The sequence below is a fragment of the Carassius gibelio genome, chromosome A7, assembly GCF_023724105.1.
Source record: "Carassius gibelio isolate Cgi1373 ecotype wild population from Czech Republic chromosome A7, carGib1.2-hapl.c, whole genome shotgun sequence".
NCBI lineage: Eukaryota > Metazoa > Chordata > Actinopteri > Cypriniformes > Cyprinidae > Carassius > Carassius gibelio.
The window spans coordinates 20072463-20096457 of NC_068377.1; the positions used below are offsets into that span (position 1 = coordinate 20072463).

Below are 23995 nucleotides of genomic sequence, written 5' to 3' on the forward strand. Positions count from 1 at the left end.
TATTAGGATCGACACAGTTTTACCATTGCCATCAGTCTGTATCGTCTCTCTCTCTCTCTCACACACACACACACACGTTTGTTTTTGTGAAAAGTGGGGACATCCCATAGGCGTAATGGTTTTTATACTGTACAACCTGTATATCCTATGGCCCTACACCAACCCTACACCTAACCCTCACAGGAAACTTTGTGCATTTTTACTTTAAAAAAAAAAAACTAATTCTGTATGATTTATAAGCGTTTTGAAAAATGGGGACATGGGTTGTCCTCATAAGTCCCCTTCTCCTTGTAATACCTGTGTCATACCCATGTCATTATACAGAGTTGTGTCCTGACATCTGATATGTAACAAAAACAAGAGCACACACACACACACTCACAACACTGATATACTATATTCATGGACAAATCCAGAATAACTTGTCTCAATTCCACGTTTGCTAAAAATGTGTTTGTACCTGCACGTCTTGTCTTTGCATATCTGCCATCTGTGAAACACAACACAAGAAAGGCATTCAGTCATGTGACCATTCCAATCCCCATGATCAGTGGTAGCCAACTTTTACAGGATGGAGAGGGATAAAAGACAGAAAAAGTTAGAAAAACAGCAAACTGACAACGGTATAATCGGTCCTGAAACGGCAGCTAGAACGCAGTTAAGCACAAAGCCTCATTGTGAAAGCGAGTGTTTGTAGGCCTGTCCAACAATCATGTGGTCGAGTCTCTGAGGCTCAAGTGACATTCCCAGAATTCATGTTCAGAAGCAGATAGTACTTCTACATAGTGTCTACAGATATGAACAAGTTACACTTTTTAATACCACCTTCTGTGAAACTTAAGATTAAACCTGTGATGGAAATTGTTATTATTATTTTTTTATCTGAGTATCAGCTGATACCGATCCAACAGTAGCACAGGTGTTTTTGTTTTTTTAATCAATGAAGAATTCCTATACCTCTGTGTGTTGTCCTGATCATGACTGTTATTGTGAGTTAAACACAATCTACTAAATATGGACAACTTCATTAGGTAGAAAAATATCACATCTACATATCTAGATCTGTATGTCTGATAAAAAAAATAATAAAATAAAATAAAATGGATTGATCAATTTTAAGCGGACTAAAGTGTTTAACGCTTGAAATTATTTCTTCAGTCTTATGTCACCATGCAGCTTTAAGTGATCACTCAGGCAGGTCTTTCTGAACAACACAGACACTTTGAATTCCAGAAGTTTCCTGAACATTCTTGGTAAACTTCCAAGGATATCAAAACAAGTCAGCTGTTCCAACTGAAAAGAGTCCAATCATAGAGTAGATCCGGCTTCATTAAACATGACTCCTTCAATTATGTCTGTTTAACATATTTACTAACTAGTGTTAATTTTGTCACCTAATTTTAATTTAGTCTTAGTCTTGTGCCAAATGTCCTTGTTAGTTTTAGTCATTCACATATTTTTTTTTTTTGTTTGTCAAGTTTTAGTCGACTAAAAGTCTTGTCATTTTAGTCGAGCTTTAGTCAAAAGAAAACTCAAGGTATCTTAGTCAAGTTGTAGCCGACTAAAAGTCTTTTAATTTTAGTCTAGTTTTAGTCAAAACATTTTTTTTTTAAATAACACATTATTACTGAGATTATTACTGATAAACATTTCAATAAAAAGAAAGTGTTTCACATCTCAAACATTGGTTAAATGTCATAATTACCTGACAAAATACACTTACTGAATGATTTTTGTTGAATGCAAATGTTAAACGTGTCTGGTTTTCAATTTCTGATTTAGGAGACACATTCACAAATGATTAACCTGATCAATTTCTTTTTACTTTATTGATACTGCTTTTAAAACGTAATGCAAAGACTGGTCAATGGGACATAAGCTGTAATGTACAATAAAAGAGACTGCGCAGTGACAGGAAATATAATTTAACACAAAAAGCCTGCCTAGACGGTGGACTTGTGCTCAGGATTTACATTTTTTTTGAGCGGCGTGTGGACGAATTCTTTCAACGCACACACTATTTAATTTTTTTTTGATAACAGTCCGCTGCTAACTATAACACAAAAATATCAAGCCTCTTCCTTCGTGGCTCATCACTTGTGTTCGCTTTGGGTGTTGAGTGTAGGGCTGAAACGATTCCTCGAGTTACTCGAGTTACTCGATTACAAAAATTCCTCGAGGCAAAAACTCTGCCTCGAAGCCTCGTTAAATTCCTATGACGCGCACTATACGCGCGGCGCAGGGATTTGATTGTGTCACACGGACCGTTTATTCACACGGACCTTTTGAATTTAGTTGGCGCGATGGCGGAGAATAGATCTATAAATAAACGGCAGAAATTGTCTAAAGTGTGGGATCATTACACACGTAATAAAGAAGAGAACAAGGTGCAGTGTCTCTACTGCAAAATAGAGCTGGCATACCACAACAGCACATCTTCCATGATTCAGCATCTGAACAGAAGACATCCACTCTATGCTGTTTCACCAAGCATCGCCGAAACAAGGTAAATTAACGTAGTCTAAGCCTATTGATATTCGCTGATTTTAATCCCATACTGCATTTGTAGCGATGTCGTGATGCGGTTAGACTAGATATGATGTTTAACTTTGATGACGTTTTAAAGTAGTAAACCTAACTATCACGTTCAATTGCAAGAGAGTATAGCCTAAAAAAGAACCCCTTCACACACACACAAACACACGCACGCACGTACATTTTGATGTTTGTTTTGAGATTACAGCTTATTATTTATAATTGTTTATAATTGTTTTATTTACATAATTTTTTTATACATTTTATACATTGTGTACCTGTTTGGCTTGATATTTTATATTCATTTTTTGTTCTCAGGTAAACTAAACTAAATTTGCAGAAGGTGCAATCCTTTTTTTGTAATGTTGTGTATTAAGAAGACAAAAAACTAAGTTTATATTCATATTAGTTTTACAATACATGTTATACATGTTACAGTAAGTTCACTTAACTGTACATTGTTCTATAATTGTTGGCAATGCCAACTTGGCACTTAACTTTTGGAGCCAAACTTTTGGACTTGGAAATAAATACCTCTGTTGAGAAATAAAAGCCAAATGCTTGTTCATTTTACAGCCACATCATTTTTGTTATGCATTATTTGTTTTGGTTGTTCAAAAACACACACAAATGGTTTTATCCGATTACTCGATTAATCGATCGATTAAGTGCTAGATTAATCGATTACAAAAAGAATCGATAGCTGCAGCCCTAGTTGAGTGTTCAGCAATTTCGTGTTGTAGCCACAGGAGTATGAGATCTGTAACTAGAGCAACAGCGCGAAGCCGCAAACTCGTTCTGAATATTTTAAATGCGTAACAGCTGATGAAAAAGCAGAGACGATTGTAGACGAAAATGAGTAGAGATTTTATCTTTAACTTTTTTTATTTTATACAAAACATTTTCGTCACGTCTTTTTTCGTCAACAATAATGCATGTTAATTTAATCTTAGTCAGCGTTTTTTGCACGGTGGTACAGTCTTGTCATCGTCTCGTCTTAGTCATGAAAAAAAGGTCGTTGACGAACATATTTAATATAGAATTTAACACTACTACTAACCTTAACAACACATTTTAGGTATAGCACAAATAACATACCTGAAGACAATCTCAATAATCTCAACCAAGGGCCCAAACCTCCAAGGGGAGCATCACAGGATCATTTGAAATGATTTAATTATATTATAAAATAAGAACTCTAACTTAAAGGGGTCATGAAATGAGAAACCAAATTTGCCTTGATCTTTTGGAATATAAGAGGTCTTTGTACCATTAAAACGTCCTGCAAGTTTCATAGCTTAAGACGTCCTCCCCATTATAAACGAGCCATTTATTTAATCAAGCTCTAAATACAGCTCGTTCTGGATCCATGGTAAGAAGTGACGTCACGGTGCGAAGTGATGTTCCAACCATTTGCATATGACCACCTCCAGCACAAGACAACTACTCTCATTTCGGATCGTTGTCGAGCCGCGCGCCTCACAAGTGTTCAGTCAACGGACAGCGAGTGGGTCTGTGTACAGGAAAATTACAATGCCATGCAGATGTGCTGTTCCTGGCTGTGGACATACAACATCTTTGAATACGCTGCCGAAAGATCCTGACGTCAGGGAAAATGTAGAATTGTCATTTAAGGGTATTTACAATATTACTATTAATCACTGGCTAATATAAACACATTTGTATAAGAGAATCTTGAAAATATGTTGCCTTTCTAGTAGGCCTACATGTAATAGAAGATTAAAAATGTTGCCTTATCAATGCTGCATCTTCAAATATGGCCTGTGCATGCATTTTTGTCCGTGGTACACCCCATCATTTCATTGAAATTAGGTAAATAATGTTAAACTGTTAGCATATTAAGCTATAGAATAATTATGCAACTATAATCCGTTTTCAAGTGTCTCGGGTTACAATTTTTTTATTAATTCAAAATAGTTTCACTTTCATTGTGGACACGGGCTGATCCAGTCTTCGTTGTTGTGGTGATGGTTCATTTTCCTCTGATTCCTCATCTGATTCCGGCTCAAACATATAAGGTTTTATCATCGCAAGAGCCATCGCTTCGAATGCATCACCCGCTACTAAACAGTTACGCTCAATCCGCAAATGTTCCGTCAAATGTCGTTAGCCAATCATAAGAGTGGGCGTTAACACTGAACTCTTAAAGGGGAAACAACCCAAAAACAGACTGTTTGAATCAAAGGATGAGAAACAGGGTGGGAAAATGTCATAATTCACTACATTTTACAAAATTTTTTTTTTTTACTATAGTAATACTATAATTGCACCTAGGGGACCATAATAAAATAAAAAAAACCATGTCATGACCCCTTTAAATTCAAATGCGAAACACAAACACAACACACACACATTATTTTTCTTAATTGGTCTTTTCCTAATAATTTACGCTCAGGTTAGGAGATGACAAAAGAGAAAAGGCTGAGCATTCCCATGCTTCCCTAGAAATAGATGTGTGTAGAGTTGGGTGTGTGCCAGGCACTGCAGCCTCCAGTACAATCATATCATATCTGCATTTCCTCAACTGTCACGTCAACAAAACCAATCTTCACACGTACACACACCCAAACAAAAATACACACAGTTCCCCATACTTCCCATAGTCTTATTACTTTAAAAGACATAGATTGAAAGCTGATGTAATAGTATTTAGTAAACATTTTTTAGATTGTGAGAAACACTTCCTCACTATTCCAAAAAGAAGTCAATAAATAAAAATGTTTCCTAACCAACACTGATTAGCTTTTTCCTGAAAGATGGAGGTTGAAAGGCCATGCTGGAGGCTCAACCAACAAAAGGACTCAACAAATCTGCTGTAATATGAGTTTAGACAAACAATCATGAGGGACATCACATGTGCTGTATGAACATACTGAGATTTAACTTTCTTTAGCAGACTCTTAAGTCTGAAGCCACTTAAGTTCTCCTCCACTTACAACCGAGAGAGATACTGGAGGAGCTGAAGCGTGATGAGTACTGTTTGAAGTGCATACAACAGACCACACACGACTATAAACACCACATTCTTTTCATGAAGAACTTCAGCCAAAATGTGCCCCTCAACAGATGAGTCCCAGTTAATCTGATGCATCGATAAGCTTGAACAGTTACAATCTTAACAGCTCATGTCAAGCTAACCGAGCACTAATGGACAGCCAAGGATTTGAAATAAAACTAAATAGATAAATGCATTAAAAGGGTAGACCATCCAAAAATGTTTGGTCATGTTGTTTCAAACCTGTATAACTTAGTTTCTTCTGTGGAATATGCAAGATGATTTATATTTTCCTGAAATGTCTCAGTGTTTTTTGTCCATACAATGGAAGTCCATTGTCATCAAAACTGTTACCAACAGTCTTCAAAAAATTATCTCTTCACATTCCACAGAAGATAGTCATACAGGGTTGGAACAACTTCAGGGTGATGACCACTCAATTTCTTTTTTTGTTAGTTTTTTTTAAATTAATTATTGATTTAAGCTGCAGTTGATTTAAGCTCAAATCAACTGCACGATAAACATTTCAGGCTGTGCTGAACACTTAGGCTACTATCAATCCACACAACAAATGTGAGCCAAATCTGGACCATGGCGTCATAATAACAGTGTACATGTGTGGGACACCATGTCCAAACCAGACACAATGCAAGTTTCCAACATCAAGCAATTTTCCTTTCCACACTGAACATGTCACTGCTGCATGACACCAGAAAAAAAATGTATCATGTTTAATGCAGAGCAGGATTTTGGACAATAGTCCAAATTAATCAAATGACCTGTCTCTTATCTGGGTAATACAAAAGCGCAGATTTACTCTGATTAGGCCATGTTGTTAGACAGAGAAAGGGAACGAGTAAAAGATGTATTTGAGCCGGCTAAGCTTCCTCTGGTCTCAGCAGCAGCATGATGGTTAGAGAGGCTCTGCAAAACAAAAACACTACATTCCTCGGCTCTCTCCATTATTCGCACTTCCTGTCCACCACAGCGCTCTCAAAACAGAGGAATCGACAAGACAAATACACGTCAACAAATCAGCAGCGCCCGAGCCTTCACGCACTGACTCTCACACACACCCTATGGTAAACAAAAAAGCAAGTTTGGTCTTTTTTGGGCACTGTGTGATCGAAGGAGTCATACGCAGAGAAAACAGGCTGCAGATACAAACACAGACTTAGGCAGAAACATGAATGAACAAGCACAAACAAAACAGTCCTTCTTTCGAGCCCGTTAAACTGGTACCACTTTAGGTAAACTGTGATACACGAAATAAACTTTTGATTAGAGCAGAGGAAACAGAGGAACAGCTAGTAAATGCCACCATGCTTGGTTAAACTTGATTTCCTGGTTGGTTCAAGAACATAAACATACATAGAAGAAATATACTCTGATCAGCTGGTCAGCCCTCCATCGCAAAGAAAAAAAGAAAAAAAATACATATAGACTTATTTGTCAGTTTTTGAACTTCAAGTGTTCTGCAGAAAGCCTGGTCTTAGTGTAAACAGATTTATTGAGAGAAACAACATTATGTATCTTCAAAATGTATCTTCACTGCAGTGCTGAATTCAGTCTTAACTTAGATTGTGTGAAGTTCCTTGGAGCAGCAGGTTATGAAATGAGGAGTGATGTTCTAACAAATATGTCCAGTTGCTAAACAGAAACTGGAGACATTCCTAACTGGTGAGAAATAATAGAAAAGTATTTTCAAAGACACAAAGTATCCCTAAATATGGAATTTCTCAAAGTTTCAGGCCAAACGCCATCTCTGGGCAAAAGCTACATGTACAGGTTAAGTGCTGGTCATTTAGTAATTAAAGTGACCTAACACACACAGTTTCACCCAATCTCATGTTAATCTTGAGTATCTATAAAGTAGTATTGCATCCTTCATAAATAAAAAGTGTTTAGTTTTATTATATTTATAAAACAAGGATACAGTTTTCTGATTCTCTCCGAAAACAGGCGAGATTATCTTTCCCTTATAACCAAAAACACTTTTTTTCTTTTTGGAGCGAGTCCCGAGCAGTGCTGCTGAATGAAGCGTGTTGATGGGCGCGCTCTTGCTCTCGCTCTGGTCGATGTGTGTGTGGGAGACATGCCCATATAAGGAGTTCCACCCTTCATTATGTCATGAAGAGCAATGATTGAAAAAAACTCCTCAAACCCGGAAGTGTGTAAAAATACTGTAATACTTCCAAATATATATATTTTTGCATTGCATGAGAATCCAACAGTGTATTTTAACAGTGTAAATGAGCACGTTTACATGAACAACAGTAAGCAGATAACAAAATATCAGCTTATTAAAAAAACTAGTTTTCCCCATTTACATGCACACCAGTAACTGACAACACAGGTAAGCTGGGTTTACATGACTTCATTAATAAATCAGGTTATTTCCCTGTAGTGATGTCAAAATTTAACAATTTGCATATCTGACTCAGAGTATTCCACACATTTGTCAGTTGTGATGTTAAATTATGCATAATGGTGAACTTGCAACATTTCTGGAAACTTACAACTCCTATAGATGGTTTCATCGGGTAGGCGCGATGTAGCACGCGCCTGGACCTAAGTTAAAGGGGGGGTGAAATGCTATTTCATGCATACTGAGTTTTTTACACTGTTAAAGAGTTGGATTCCCATGCTAAACATGGGCAAAGTTTCAAAAATTAAAGTTGTATGTTTGAAGGAGTATTTTTGTTCCAAAAATACCTCTTCCGGTTTGTCACAAGTTTCGGAAAGTTTTTTTCGAGTATGGCTCTGTGTGACGTTAGATGGAGCGGAATTTCCTTATATGGGTCCTGAGGGCGCGTCTGCCGGAAGAGTGCGCGCTCCCGTATAGCACAGCACTGAGAGCACAACAGACTTCACTGATCAGAGCGAGAGCGAATTGTCACAAAAGAAGTGTGTTTTTGGTTGCCAGGACAAGACAACCCTGCACAGATTACCAAAAAAAAAAACAGCATTAAGGGACCAGTGGATGGAGTTTATTTTTACAGAGCATGAACGGAGTTGTGCAAGTGTTTTTGTTTGTTCCCTGCATTTCGAAGATGCTTGTTTTACAAACAAGGCCCAGTTCGACGCCGGATTTGCACATCGTTTATTTCTTAAGGATAATGCAGTCCCAACGAAAAAGGGTCACGATCGTGTGTTGGAAGCGCAGGCGGTGAGTAAAACTGCTTCAAATATCTCTGTGTTGTTAACTTAGCTATCGGCGCATAAGCACATCAAGTAAACAACATGCGATGTTGTCATCAAACTGCACTTTCCACATGTACAGCTTAAAAAAAAAAAAAAAGACGACAAAGTGGAACTTAGTCATTTTCCAAAACCGCTAAGCAAATTTATTTCTCTCATAAATATAATAAAACTAAAGACTTTTTGGAGTTATGAAGGATGCAGTACTACTCTATAGGTACTCAAGATTAACAGGAGATTGAGTGAAAACGAGCATTTCACCCCCCCCCTTTAACTTCCGGTCTGTGTTGTGTATATCGGTCTGGCTGCAGTGCCTTCTACAATCGCAGTTAAAGTCAAGGTGATGAGTAGACTGAAGTTGGGCTCAGGTGGTTGTGCTGTGGGATGTGTTTCCCATACATTTATTTATTTTTTGAGACTCGCCACGATTTTAAAAACTGATCGATTTTCAAAAAGGCTTCATTGAATAAACATGAGTAACGTTACGTACTGCACGTTTAATAATAATTACATTTATATGTTTAAATATCAAAATGAGGCACGGGTGTTTTTATCACTATTTCTAAAGGAAGACTTGCATGTTATATGCCAGATAACACCGTGTGTGAGCGTACCAGCTCTGCTTTATGCAACTTCTGCTCGGAAATAATTAATTAGCATTTTTATTAAGTCCACCTGATTTACGCAGCAAACATATTTTGTTTATCATCAAAAAAATGTCTACTCTAGAGGAACTTGGCTGTTGTTATTGATTCTATTTGGAAGTCTACCGAAGTTAAGTTAGGGCCACAAAAGCGCGCATTCGCAGTAAACGTTTGTTTATGTTGTTGCCGTTGAAACCGTCTATATGTATTATTTATTACTGCGAGACGTATGCTGTGTCTAGATGTGCTTAAATCTGCACTAACAATGTGTTCCTGTCACGTATCACACATGCACACTTCAATAAGCTGACAGGAAAGCGGGTTACTGTATTTACATGCCGTGCAAAATCAGAATAAAATGCAAAAAAACTGCCTGTTGCAAGTGGTTTATGCTTACGCTGTTTATAACCTGACTCTGATTAAATAAAATGGGTTACCATGTTTACATGACCAAGTGTGTTTTCAGCTTATTAAGCATAATCGGCTTAGATCTTGCATGTAAATGCGCTCAATAGCAACGCATGAAAACGCTTTAGACCACCCCTTTTACAAACTGGCAGAACACAAAGGTCGCAGGTTCAGTCCCAGGTGGAGAGCCTTCACTCCAGCCCCGAATTAGCTATTCATATACCTCCAGAACCATCTATTAAATGACCGTAACAAATTAAACATTTGGTTTTGTTAAATATCCTTGGATGTCCTATGTGCACTTACTTCTATCTTTATGAAATTATTATTGGGGTTTTAAAGCTTAAATTTAACGAGTGATATATGACAACAAAAGCAACCAATATAATATTGATATATAGATCATGCATAGTGAACAGAATTGTATTTTCATTATAACAAAATTTATGAACAGGCAAATCTGAAATGACCTCAGCACAATGAGTGTCTCAGCAGTTGTCCAACGCTGCCAGCTGCCAGTCATCATTTATTTAGGTGCCATTTTAAAAGCTCTTTCTCTTGAACTGGACTAGTGTTCAGGTCAATCAACCTTCAAAGCCACAAGAGAAGTTATCATTCAGAGTGCTTGACCACCAATGAGATGAAACGACAAAACATGAAAGTGCATAGCTGATGAACTTCCTTCCTGTCTTGACTGAGAGACCTTTGTAACTTTGCTTTTCACTGCATTAAATCGATAAAGCACTTTCACGTGACAAAAGCTCAACACTTGAAAAGAAAAAAAAAGATATAGTGGCCACTTAAAGTTATTTATTTTTCATGTAAAGTAAGAGATCATAGTAAGTTGATATTTAAACGCATCTAACATCCAACAAAGAGAAAATGTAGGAGTCGGAGATACTTCATGTCCACGTAGCAACCGCAGTGTGCTCTCCACGTGGGCTCGCCTTGCATCCTGTGGCCATGGAAACATGAGTCTGTGGGGATTTGCTATACAGCTTCTGTGTGTTGCATGAGTCACCAACAAGAACAAGCAAACTGTACAGAGAAAAGACCACTAGCACGTAGTATCAGCATCATGTGTCCAAATCACTCACTGAAACATGTTTTATAACAAAATAAAATAGCCAAAAATAAAACAGCCTTTCCTTAATTTTTTTTAACATAGGACCAAAATATAAATAAAAACAATCTAGAGCAAATTGAAACATTTAAGAAAAATATCATCTTAAAATGCAAACATAATCAGACCAAGGCTCGAATGACCGAAAGAATGAAAAATCAGTTTCAGTCAAAAGTTCCTAAACAAAATAAATAATATAATCTATAAATTATATAAAAACAAACACCAAACTGAAATACTTCAAAAATGACTTTCACTGAACGTCTCTATTGTTTTTTCCCTTCGATCTTATTTTTCTCATATTATGAGAAAGGAAAACCGGTTTGTCCAAGTTGTTGGGTAGAAATGAGCTCATGTCTTGCTCACAGTATAGCACAATGGACAAGACATGCCATATCTTTAAAATTTGAATACACTGTTTTCATGAGTGTACATAGTGTTGTCAAAAAACCCAGTACTTCGGTACCAAGTCGGTACAAAAAAAAAATGAAAATGTCACAGTACCAGGTTTGTTGAAGTACAGGTGGTACTGAGGACCCGGTCAACCCGGTTCTTGACACATACAGCACTTTGATTTCCGTGAAGCAGAAAACGTGGACGGAATATCAAAATCCAGACATGAAAATTAAACTTACATTTTAATATGGACAGTCACGGAATTTGTCAAAAGTTAGCATAAATGAAATCAAATCAGTTCTGCGCGTCTTTGTGTGAATGAATGAATGAATGAATGAATGGCAGAAACGTGCATGTTTGTTTACTACGTGACGCTTACTGTAATTTCAGAATCTGCTGTCTCAATGAGGACATAAACAACATCACCAGAACTGTTCTTAGTCACTTCAGAAGCATTTTACACTTTCATTTGAGTAAAACCAGTGTCAATTTAAAGGTATTCACGGTAACCCGTCAAAATAAAAGTTCATTTTTACCTTATGGCATTGTGCTAGAAATATTACAATTATTTAGTAGAATGTATGTGATACTGCTACTACTGTTGAAAAAATAAATAAATAAATAAATCACACAATATTTATTTAATGTTTTAATTTTAATTACAAATCCCCTTTATTTACAAAAAAATAAAAATGTTTACATTTCATTAATTAAAAGACAAATTAAACCGGGTGAAACTTGTTTACTGTTTTCATAATTATATTACTTGTCGATAAACTTTAAACACAATTGTAAATTAAGTATAAAGAATGGCATTGGTTTTATTTTTAGTGATAAAAAGTTTTGTTTTTTTTTAGCATATTTTTGTGTTTTTGGGATTTTCACTGGTATGGTTACCGAATGCTGAAATTTTGGTACTGTGACAACACTAAGTGTACAAACAGGTGACGCCAGTTGAAGTGTCCACAGAGTCATCCTAAACACAGCACAGCCCTGTGCTTCTCATCTGCGGTGTGACCACCTTTAGAGAAAATGAGCTCTGATGGCATGGAAGTGGAATGGATGGAGTGCAATGAAGAAATGCATGTTAAGATAAACATATCAGTATGATTTAACTTCCACACTCTCCACTAATATTTTAAAAATGCAATGTAATAATGCACAGTTATCTAAGTTAGCCTTAAAGTAAAAACAAGCAGCAATGTCAAGAGAATAATGTTTGACTAGTACTTACTGTAATACTTTTAGTACTACTGTACTACTATTACTTTTTGGGGCCATCCTATATTTCAAAATGATCCAACAATTTTGATTTTCTTCCTGACATATTTACGTGGTCAGCCAGGCCATCCATGTTAACAAACTTTCCGCCACTGATTGTGTGACTTCTCCACTTCTTGTGGAATTCTTTTTTCCTTTGACTAACAAACTAAGGCAATGTTTAGTTGACCAAGCCTCTTCTAGTTGACTAACGGTTAGTTGACTGTTAAGGAGCATATTTTGATCAAATAAAAGGTGAGCATAAGAGACTTACATTTACATTCATTCATTTCGCAGATGTTTTTTCCAAAGCAACTTACATTTGGGGATGACATCAAGCAAATAATTTTAAAGAGGCAAATAGACACTGTAAGTGCTAGTCATACCAAGTTTCAAGCATTGTTCAAATAATACAAGCTAGACAGAGAAGAGAATATAATTAGAATGAAGTCAGATAGTGATGAAAGAAGTTAGTTTTTCAGATGTCGCTTGAAAAATGCCAGGGTATTAGCATTCCGGAAAGGGGTTGGAAGATCATTCCAACAGCCAGTAACGGTAAACGTAAATCTTCTGGAAAGTGATTTTGTTTCATCTTTGTAATGGTACCACCAGGTTTTGCTCCACTAGTGAGATCTCAGACTTCTGGAGGGGATTTAGATTCGTAAGAGTGGCTGCTGAGCCTGAGGCTGTCCTATATACAAGCATTAGTGTCTTGAACTTGTTGCGAGCCGTAACCAGTATCCAGTGCAGGGGGAAAAAGAGAAGTGTGTGACATGGGCTCTTTTGGGCTTGTTAAATTCCAGTCGTGCTGCCGCATTCGGAATCATTTGTAAAGGCTTGATTGTGCATGATGGAAGCATGATCTTTCTGATGTTATGCAATGCAAACCTGCAAGATCTAGCAGTTTTTGCAATGTAGACTTTGAAAGTCAGCTGGTCATCAAAGATTACACCAAGATTTCTGACCAAAGTCTTTCTGTAGATTTGGAGTGGCCATTAAGACAAGAAGCTCAGTCTTTGCCAGGTTGAGGTGTAGGTGATGTTCTTTCATCCATGCCGAGATGTCTGCCAGGCAGCCTGAGATTCGTGCAGCTACTGTTGGATCCTCTGGTTGAAAGAGAGATACCATAGCAATGGTAGGAAAAACCATGTGCCTGTATGATGGGTCCCAGTTCCGGCAGTCATATCACCCTGGAGCCCAAGACCAGTTTCAAACTGAAACTAAGCAGGGCTGAGCCTGGTCAATACCTGGATGGGAGACCTCCTGAGAAAACTAGGTTGCTGCTGGAAGAGGTGCTAGTGAGGCTGGGGTGCTCACCCTGAGGTCTGTGTGGGTCCTAGTGCCCAAGTGATGGGGACACTATACTGTCAACAAGCATAGTCCTTTGGATGAAACATTAAACCGAGGTCCTGACTCTCTGTGGTCATTAAAAATTGCAGGATGTCTTTCGAAAAGAGTAGAGGTGTGACCTCAGCATCCTGGCTAAATTCGCCCATTGGCCTCTGACCATCATGGCCTCCCAATCATCCCCATATCTGCTGATTGGCTTTATCACTCTTGTCTCCTCTCCACCACTATGGTTGCCGTCGCATCATCCAGGTGGATGCTGCACACTGGTGGTGGATGAGGAGATACCCCCTGACAATGTAAGCGCTTTGAGTGCCAAGAAAAGCGCTATATAAATGTAATGAATTATTATTATTATTATTATTATTATTATTATTATTGTGATGTAGTGTTTATGGAAAGGGGAGGGGTCCAAGAACTGATCCCTGAGGAACCTTAGTGACCAGTTGATTTGCTTTGGATACATCCCCACCCCAGGCCTCCCTGAAAGTCCAACCAGTAAGATAGGATTTAAACCAGCGAAGTGGGATCCCTGTGATGCCCAGTGATGAGAGGGTAGACAGGAGGATCTGATGATTCACCATGTTAAAAGCAGCAGACAGATCCAGCAAAATAAGCACTGATGATTTGTGATCAGCTTTTGAAATCCCCAGAGTGACAGGAGCTCGGTCTCAGTTGAATGGCCACTCCTGGAGCCTGACTGGTTAGGATCCAGATGGTTGTTCTGTGTAAGAAATAATGATTCCTGGTTTTTTGCTATGAAAGGAAGGAGAGAGACAGGTCTGTAGCTATCTGTAAGTGAAGTGTTTAATGTAGGTTTTTTGAGCCGTGTGGTTACCCGAGCCTGCTTGAATGAAATTGGGAAATTGCCTGTGAGATCAGATGTGTTGATGATGTGTGAGTGGTTTCAGTTTTTGACTTTTCAAAAAAAAAATTTTTAACAGTAGAGTTCAAAATATACACACACGCAGAGGAATAATTTTAATTAAAACTAAAACTAAAAATCTTAATCTTAAACTTTATGCTGTGGTGTTATAATAAATTTAAAGGAGAATTCTGAAGAGAACAAGAGAAAAGACTGTATGAAAGAGGCTCAGCACAGTGTGATCTCAAAGTCCTCTGCAGTCTCAGCAGCATGAGAAAACAGGCGAGAAGGAGGACAGGGATGAGGGATGAGGGTAGGTTTACTACAGCACACACAATGGCAGCTGTGATTTATGTGGACTGCTGGCCCAGTTTTGTGGACCTTGGGGGAAGCCCTTACTTAAGCCCCTTTCACACTGCCATTCCGGCAAATACATGGGCAAAGTGTTCCGGCAATTGTTCCCGGGTCGCTAGATTTTGCACTTTCACACTGCCAGTGATTATCCGGGATATGTGCATGCTTTCACACGCAACCTGTAAAGATCACGTAACGACACGTGACATCAGGGCGTGACGTGTAATGTACGATTCGAAAATGCTAAGCAAGTTATACTTTCACTGAAGCAAGGGAACGATCTCGGCGTCAGCGCGGAAAGTGAGGAACTAACTGATCTCTGCTTCATTACAGTTTGCACATATTTTTTTGTCGCGAACGTTGATCTTTCTTCAAAACAGCCAGTAAAAGAGTCACGCGATAACGCGCGTCATCACTTCGACATGGCATTAGATCTGGCTTTTGTTCACACAGCGCTCGTCCAGGGTCGAACCCGGCAATGTTACTAGGTCCCCGACCCGTGTTCAATGCCGGAATCAATAGATAATGAACGTGGATTTGCGCAGCTCGTGCCAATAAGAACGGAGGAAAGGCTTAAAATCAAATAAAACATACAGCTAGCTTTCTTCCCATTCAAAACTCACAACTCCAGCTGCATAATAAACATTTCTTTCTCTTTCTTCACAGTTGTCATACGAATCACGGCTGATAAAGGTGGACAATGCCGACAAAGCAGAAATAATAAGTGTGGACATTTAATACGTGCAGCTGGGTGGGAGACGTCAGATTAGCAGAAAGAGTTTACAGTGTAACCAGTCACAAGATCTTCCAACACTGTCAAAGCCAAGGAGCATTTCTCCCTCCCAAACCCTACAGGGGATACATACAGATTTCCGAAAGCTTCCCCATGAACCTCCTAGACCACAGACGTATGCGTGTCTGATACACTGGTTAATGAGGAGACTACAGCTAATGCCATTTCTGTGCTTTGTGAACGTGGATGAAGGCATTCTGGGTTAATCCAGTTAGAGCTCAACATCTCCGAAGTGAGGAATTTACCGTGACGAGGCGAGTGCTCGACTGTCACACAATAGGACAGGAACAGTGAGGATTAGGGATTGCATAATGACTAAACACGGTGGAAGTTTCACATTGATTTTTTTCAGAGGGTGTGATGGGGAATTCCTCAAATGCTGATGGCTTTAGCCAACAGTTTCAGTGGAAACACAGGGGCTTCGGTTCCCAGACTGTTTAGCAACATGTTTTCTCATGAGAACCAACTCCTGGAAAAGGCTCTTTTGTGAGCCACAAAGGTGCTCATATTAAAACTGAATTGGCAAAACACTTGATCCGGAAGTATTCTGCTGCTCATCATTTTGTCTGAGAGGTAATTTCTTACACTTACTCCTGCTTTGTGCCCTGCATTAAACTCTCAAACGTTTCTATTTTTGGACTTTCTATAAAGGTGCTTTTTTTAACTATACATATCCAAGCATTAGAGTGAACATAAGTCTTTCAGTTGGGGACATGTCGTGAACAAGAGCACCTAAACCTCCATCTGTTCAGCTTAAAGTACGGTGCCAGGCCACACATTTGACCCCGTCTATACAAGCAGAAGTTTTTACATGGAGCTGTCTTCAGCCCAACATACTGAAACACTTGACATCGGCTCACACCCGACTGCAAAAGATCATGGCCTGAGAAGCATTACGTGAGTCCGGGTACACAGTGCTAATCCCAGATCCTGCACCATGACCACGTACATGGAGCTAAAGATGCAGACATTAACCATGCTGAAAAGCAGGAAAGACATCTGAAGCTATACTGAGGGAGCATCACAAGCAGGAATGAGTGCAGCAGAGCGTCCAGGGTGATTCTGGGAGGTAAGGAGCTGTAAGCAGCTTAAAGCCCATCTCAAAGCACATGGCGGAGTAGAGACACATGGAGTCACCATATGGCCTTCTCAAAAAGAGACCTTCCTTCTTAGCGTTACAGTAAATGTGTAATGGAGCACTACTGCGAAACTGGAACAAGTTAATGTAAAAAAAAATCTAATATATAGAGGCAAATATTGAGGAAAAAAAATCAACCTCTTTGAAAGCTACAAGTGAGTTGGGGTGTCACAACATTATAATATAACGTCGTGGCGTGTGTCCATTGCAAGATAGAGCTGGCATACCACAACTAGGGCCCTATGATTTCCGCGATGCAGAAAACGTGGAATCCAGTCATAAAAACGGAATTTACAGTTTAACACAGAATGGCACGGAATTTGCCAAATTTTGAATGAATTAATCAAAAATAGGTCATTGCACTCACATCAAATCAAGATATTGACGAATATCTGTAAATATTAAGCCGGAACAGTCTGTTTAAATATGAAGTCTGTATGTTCTGCGTGTCTCTGTTAATGAATGGAGCAGAAGCGCGACTTCCTTTATCACACACACTGAAGCGCGTGTGACGCTCGCGGTAATTTCAGCTTCTGTCATCTCTCTAAATAAGGACGTGAACACATGAACAACATCTCCAGAACTGCTCTGACAGTCACTTCATGAGCATTTGACCGTTTGATTTGAGTAAAACTAGCGTCACATCACATACACAGAACTGTAAAGGTACACCAACACGTCAAAATAAAAATCCGGTTAAAGACTATTGTTCGGCAGAATGTACATACTACTACTAAAAAAAATAAAAATCAAACATTTTTTTTAAGGTTTAATCTCACAACATTTCTTCCATGTTTTATTTTTAATAGTAAATCCCCTTTGTTTATCAAAAAGTTAATTTTCGATAATTAAAAGATAAATTAAATTAATGATTTATGTGTTTAATGTCAGAAAATGCTTTATTTAAAACCCCAACTGAATGGCACTTAAATGCACTTAATTCATCTGTCAACTTTATTGTCATTGTTCACAGTACAAGTACAGACAGAGAAACAATGGATAATAATTAAATGATTATTTTATGTACACATTGCATTCTATGCATTTAAAAAATAAAAATAAAAATTTCTAAAAAAAGGAAACTTAGTTGTTCATTTTAAGAGACCCAGGAGTCTTATTTTCTCTAGCATAATTAATATTGCACTTTAATTGAGCAAAAACACATTTTATCCGATTACTCGATTAATCGATGGGATTTTTTGGTAGAATACTCGATTACTAAAATATTCAATAGCTACAGCCCTAGATTCAGGCTATCAATTTTTACCGATCATGTGTTCCCAGGGAATCGAACCCCCAACCTTGCGCTTGATAATGCAGTGCCCTACCAGTTGAGCTACAGTAATTTATCATTTTCTATTAATATCTACTGATACCAATAAATTTAAATTGTTTAACAAATTTTCTGTGAACTTTGAGTAAATGTGTTGTAACTAATGCCAATCAAGTGTTTAAAGTGTTCATTTAAATTAAGCAATTGTGTGTGCAGCCAATCTACTATTAAATTATATTTTGAAAATCTGTATTATTATGCATATATCGGACATTTGCCAATGCTCTCCCTAAACTTCTGTATGAGACACATCAGTCAATCGCTTCTGATGCTCCAGACCTGAGCTGCCTGAATTTTCGTTTCTCTTTCACTCTTTCTCTCTGCCACAGGGCTGAGGAGAAGCTATATGTCAACTGTCTGCACAAAGTATACACACACATACGCAGACCTCCGAGCTCTGGGCCTGATCCGTCTGCTCGGATCAGCTATTCCACATCAAGGTCAGGGAATCCTGTGCCATCCTGTCTGACCCTGTTAGTGATGCTGACTGTAGACTGACTAACACAGATTGAGTCTCCTGCCAATGAGGCTATGCCAACAGTCCTGGCATTATACAGAAGAGCTCTTCGTATGACTGGATGATAGCTGTCAATGGCTTACAGTAGTTTTAATGTTGAGTCAAGCATATTTGCTTATTTTGCTATCAGTGTACTTTAGGGAATGCTAGCTTTGGCGACCCACCAACAGTCTCTCGTGATTCTTATGAGCGGATGTAAATGCTCAAGGTAAAAAAATTAAAATACTTCTTTGTGTGTTTGTATGTAGAGACTACTGGACTTGATTCACAGCCAAGTCAACAGCATCTCATTCTCTCATACAAACACATTAACAGAACACAGAGGAAATCCAAATTAATAGGACAAAGCAATCAGCTTTTAGCATCGTTAGTGAATCAGACGTGGAATGTGCTAAAGTGCCCCCGAAGGAGGCTAGACTGACAGTTTTAGACAGCAGCCTATTTTGCCATTTCTTCACTTTTTTTAAGTGTGGGGCAGAGCATATGCTTGCAACAAGGCATCAAATACTCCATGAATACGTACTATAGACTTATTTCAACCTTAGCACAGAATAATTCCCACAACTTTTGAACGAGAAATTGCCATTACTCTTCCAATTACTTTTCCAAATGCTCAGATTACTAGATAAAGAACTTTAGAATAAAAAAAGTAATAAAAATAAAAAGACCTACAGACAAAACCCATGTTTTTTTTATCATGCTCTGGTCAATTTTGTGTCCATACCATGTTTTCTGTCAGACATGTGAAAGGAAAACATGTAAAACACATTTTAGCATTTCATTTAATTTAATGCACTTTATGTATTTGTAATCTTTATATATTTGTAATCTATATCTTTTTCAATTACAATATATATGTCTAATGGCTGTTTTCTCAAAATTACATTTTTCCCCTCATGACAAGGTGCAGTTGCACTTACAGTAGCACATACACAAAACTTTCCAGTTTTTTTCCAATCAAAGGTGTTTTTTTTGTTTTGTTTTTTACAGTGGGCTTTGTAAATACATCACTCACCTGATTTCTATAACATTTTATTCCTAAAAATGGTGAAATGTCTTTTTTTCTGGCCGTTGACAATATCCCCCTCTGCAATACCAATACCTGCAATACCTTTAAGTATTATGATATATTTTATTTCAAAATTTAAGCTATTCACTGGTGGTGTCTTCCCCTAAATAACTCTACAGAGACTGCACCCACAGATACACCAAGAGAATCCAAAAGAGGAAACTCTTAGCCCATGACAAATTTTACAACTAAAAGTGACTTAAATTTCCCTGATATTTCAAGCTTTGTAAGACCGTGGGAAACCTTGAAACGAGAGCCACGGTTAACCACATGCATGTGACAATAAGCCCTTTCACACATACAGACGTTTCCGGAAAATTACTGGTAAATTTCCATAAAGAGTTCATGTGTGAACAGGATCTTTTAAAAAATACCGGTAAATTCGTTCAGGAAATTTAACGGTATGAGAAGTTGTAACATTACCAGTAAATTCGGAATTCTGCTGTGTGTGAACGCAGAATGAAAATTACCGGTAGGAGCACGTAAGAGTTCAGAACGCGGTGACGTAAGACGTCTTCCAATCATCAAGCATTCACCCAATGTTTAAGAAAATAAAATAAATGTCATCCATCCAACTGAAGCGACAGTGAAATTAAGGCGCTTCCTATTATCCGGTAGGATGAAGTAGCCTAATTTGTCGTCATCTGAGAGAAACTGTTAGTGATGCAGTAACATATGATAAAATAACTGTTAACTGTCGCCGACAAAGTCAGGTCATCAATAAACTGAAAACATTGTGTCTTAATATCTAAAAAATAAACGACCATCACAAACGAAGTAGTATTGGGAGTATTTCTTGTTCCCATTATGACTTTTGTCCGTCTATTTGGGGGTTCTGCTACTCCACAAATCTTGTAGGCCTAGCTCTACGTGGATCTCAACCCGCGGCACGGCATGAAATCACACGCTGCCCACCATGCCGAACACAATAAATAATAAAAACAATAACTTTAAGTTTTACAACTTAATTTTACAACTTAATTTTAATTTTAGTTTTTACATAGGGAAAAACAGATAGGGCACAAACGAGAAGTCGGAGCAGTGAAGAAGAGTGCTTGACATTCGGCTTCAACTTTCGGTTTGCCCCGCAACTCACTTGAGGATGTTCAGCACGTCTTTTTTTCCAATTCTCCCAAAACAGCTCATACTACTGTTTGGAGCAGTTAAACAGGCATATAGGCTAAGTTTTTTTTTTAAGCGACCAGCACAGAGAGAGAGTACATAGCCTATGTTTAGCCTTCTCAAATCATCACGAATTGTCTAAAATAAAATCTACAGATATAAAACAGTTCAAGCATAACGATGTTTTAACGTTGAACCCAGATGCGCGCTATATGTATATTTTGTGCGGAGAACGCAAGATAAAGCACGCTTTTTTGGGACATAGGTGCCAGCGCGATCATGATATAACAAAGAAATATAAAATAAAGAAATATAAAATAAAGAAAACAAACATGCTTTCTGCCGTCTCATCTTGAACAGGAGAGCTTACAAAATACCGAAACACAGCGAATACATGCCTCACAGACATGATAAATATATATATAGAAAGCTTTTAATTACTACTTAACGAAATAATAAAAACAAACAACAAAAAATCTAAATACAATCATAATCCGTTTAGGAGGCGCATCTAATGAGGGGTCAGGCAACTTCATCCTTGGGGCACAGACTCAGAAAACACTAGTCTATTAGTAAATAATTCAAATATATTTTTACTATTTCCCTCTGTCACATTCATGGTAATTTTTCCGGTGCTTTGGGACATATTTTGAACTCAATTTATACGCACAACATGTTTATCTGCGCTGATAGACTATTTGATATGAATTTGGATCAGGCTACATTTGTGAATGCACCTTTTCTGCAAAGTGCGTCTTACATACTGCAATTTACAATCGCAACTTCATTGTGCTATTAATCCTTTCAATCCGATTTTCACTAAATTGGTCAGCTCCAGACAGCATCGGGTGTTTTATTAATGGGGAGTATACTAATTATTCAAAACAGTCATCTATTACGATGTCTCTGTAACAAAAGCAGTTACATGAATAATAAATTAAAAAAAATAAAATAAACCATAAACAGAAATACTGAACACGTATTACCCTCCGTGTTTAAAAATACAAGCGCAGCTGTTTAGAGATTAATTACGTCACAGAATTTACCGGTATTTTGGAATGGATGTGTGAATGGTGCTTTTCTGGAAAAAAGACGGAATGTCGTTGACTGTGTGAACAGCGCATTTTTGAATTTACCTGTAAAGTCGTTCTGGTAATTTTACGGAACTTTACTGGTATTACTGTGTGAAAGAGGCTAATGTCACAACAGCTTCAGCTCTATGCATAATTCACAATTGAAGATGGCAAGCAGAGATAATGCACGAAGCCGCACATGAGTGTAAACAGCCGTGTGTTACCTTGGGCAGCTCTCTCAGCTGGTTGGCGTCCAGGAGCAGCTCCTCCAGACTGCGGTTGTAGCGGTAGATCTCGTCGGGCACCGCAGTGAGCGAGCAGTGCCGCTTATCCACGGACTCAACGTGACGGTTACACCGCCACAGCGGGATACACTTCAGCATGTCCCGGAGCACTCAGCCCCTCCGCATCGGGGACTCACTCAAGCAGCCAAACGACGGTGTACAGGCTGGTCCTGGCTCGTATAGCTCCCCGGCCTCTATCCACCAAAACCAGTCAAATAAAAGCCCCTATGGGAACGGTTCTCCTGCAAATGTCCACTTACTCCAGTGACAGCACGGGACATCCGGAGGATCAATCCAGTCAGCCTCCCATTTAATATCTCCTTATACAAAGGCCGAGTTACCCAGCAGATTCACAGTTTAGTTCAAGATAAGCAGAGTGAAGTCAATAAAACACACATTTTATGTGCCGTGCACAGTTTTGCAGTGTAACTTAAACAGCTCCTCGTCGAAATACACGGGATTATGTCGCACGGAATGAGTGACTCTGTGTTAGCATGGAGAGGAAGCGGAGATTAAATATGCTAGACTCGTTGGTTCATGTCTCGCGCCCTTTTATCTCATATGTTTTGTCTTGTAATAATAAAATGAGGTCTAATGATCAAACTACATCTTGTCCGTGAGGCTGCTGTACACACGAGAGTATGCTACAGCTAACGTCAACTGATTAGCCAGCTGCAGAGCGCTAACAGTCAAAACAAAACACACCAGCCCGCCTCTAAACAAAGACAAAACAACTCGAAACTACTTACAGACGCGTGAGTCGCTGAGATGTGTGAGATATGCGAGCGGCTGTTATGATAAGATCACATACACAGCAGCAACAGGCTGCAGCAGGCCGGGTGTGTGTGTGTGTGTGTGTGTGTGTGTGTGTGTATTGGGGATGGGGGGGTTGATCTCCGCCGCTCCAGATAAACTCCGCCGGCTGTGCTCCCCTACCGCCCGTCCTGATATCGAGCCCGGACTGATCCGTCACCAGCCCCTCTGTCCTCTTCATACAGGTTGTCAATCCTGGGACGCGCTCGACGCTCCTCCTGGACTTGATCTGCTCCTGTAGGTGAGTGTGTGTAGGGTGTCCCGAGTGAAGTCAGGCTTCAGGAGCGGATCCAGTCCCAGCTCCGCCTCAGTGTTGTGAGTCTCTCTGAGCTCTTATCTCACGGCACCCAGCAGCGAGAGACTCATCCGGATGGCGACCTCTAGGAGTCTGGAGGAGGAGAGGAGAGGAGCGATCAAGGGCCGCTAATGCACGTGCGCCGCCCCGCGGAAAAGACCGTGTGGTTGGACCTGTTTTTGTATTACCACATAAATCTACTTTGGTGTCTGTGTGTGGTTCTGAGACCTTTTGACTTGAACTTTTGCCCCCTCATTGTCCCAAAACTATTCAAAGCGCCCACAAGTTGGCTCCAGTAGTTCCTTTAGTATTTCTGCTGCGTGTGAGACCATGCTGCTTGTGACCAAACTCTTTAATCTTTAGCAGAAACCTGAAGTGCTGACTGCTGATTTATTGAAAATAATAATTT

The 23995-nt window shown here is 38.8% G+C and overlaps 1 protein-coding gene across 22 annotated transcripts in view; it reads right to left on the reverse strand.

Moving 5' to 3' along the window:
- Positions 1–23750, reverse strand: part of LOC128016749 (protein scribble homolog) — a 72810-nt gene extending 49060 nt beyond the window's left edge. For 8 of the 22 annotated variants that reach the window (XM_052601503.1, XM_052601502.1, XM_052601507.1 and 5 more), the window contains exon 1: positions 22419–23750. In XM_052601503.1, coding sequence (XP_052457463.1) covers positions 22419–22577 — 159 coding nt within the window. In that variant the 5' untranslated portion in view covers positions 22578–23750. The remainder of the gene's footprint in view (positions 1–22418) is intronic. The other 14 variants (XM_052601505.1, XM_052601511.1, XM_052601508.1 and 11 more) reach the window with 7 other exon arrangements.
- Between the last annotated feature and the right edge of the window lie 245 nt (positions 23751–23995).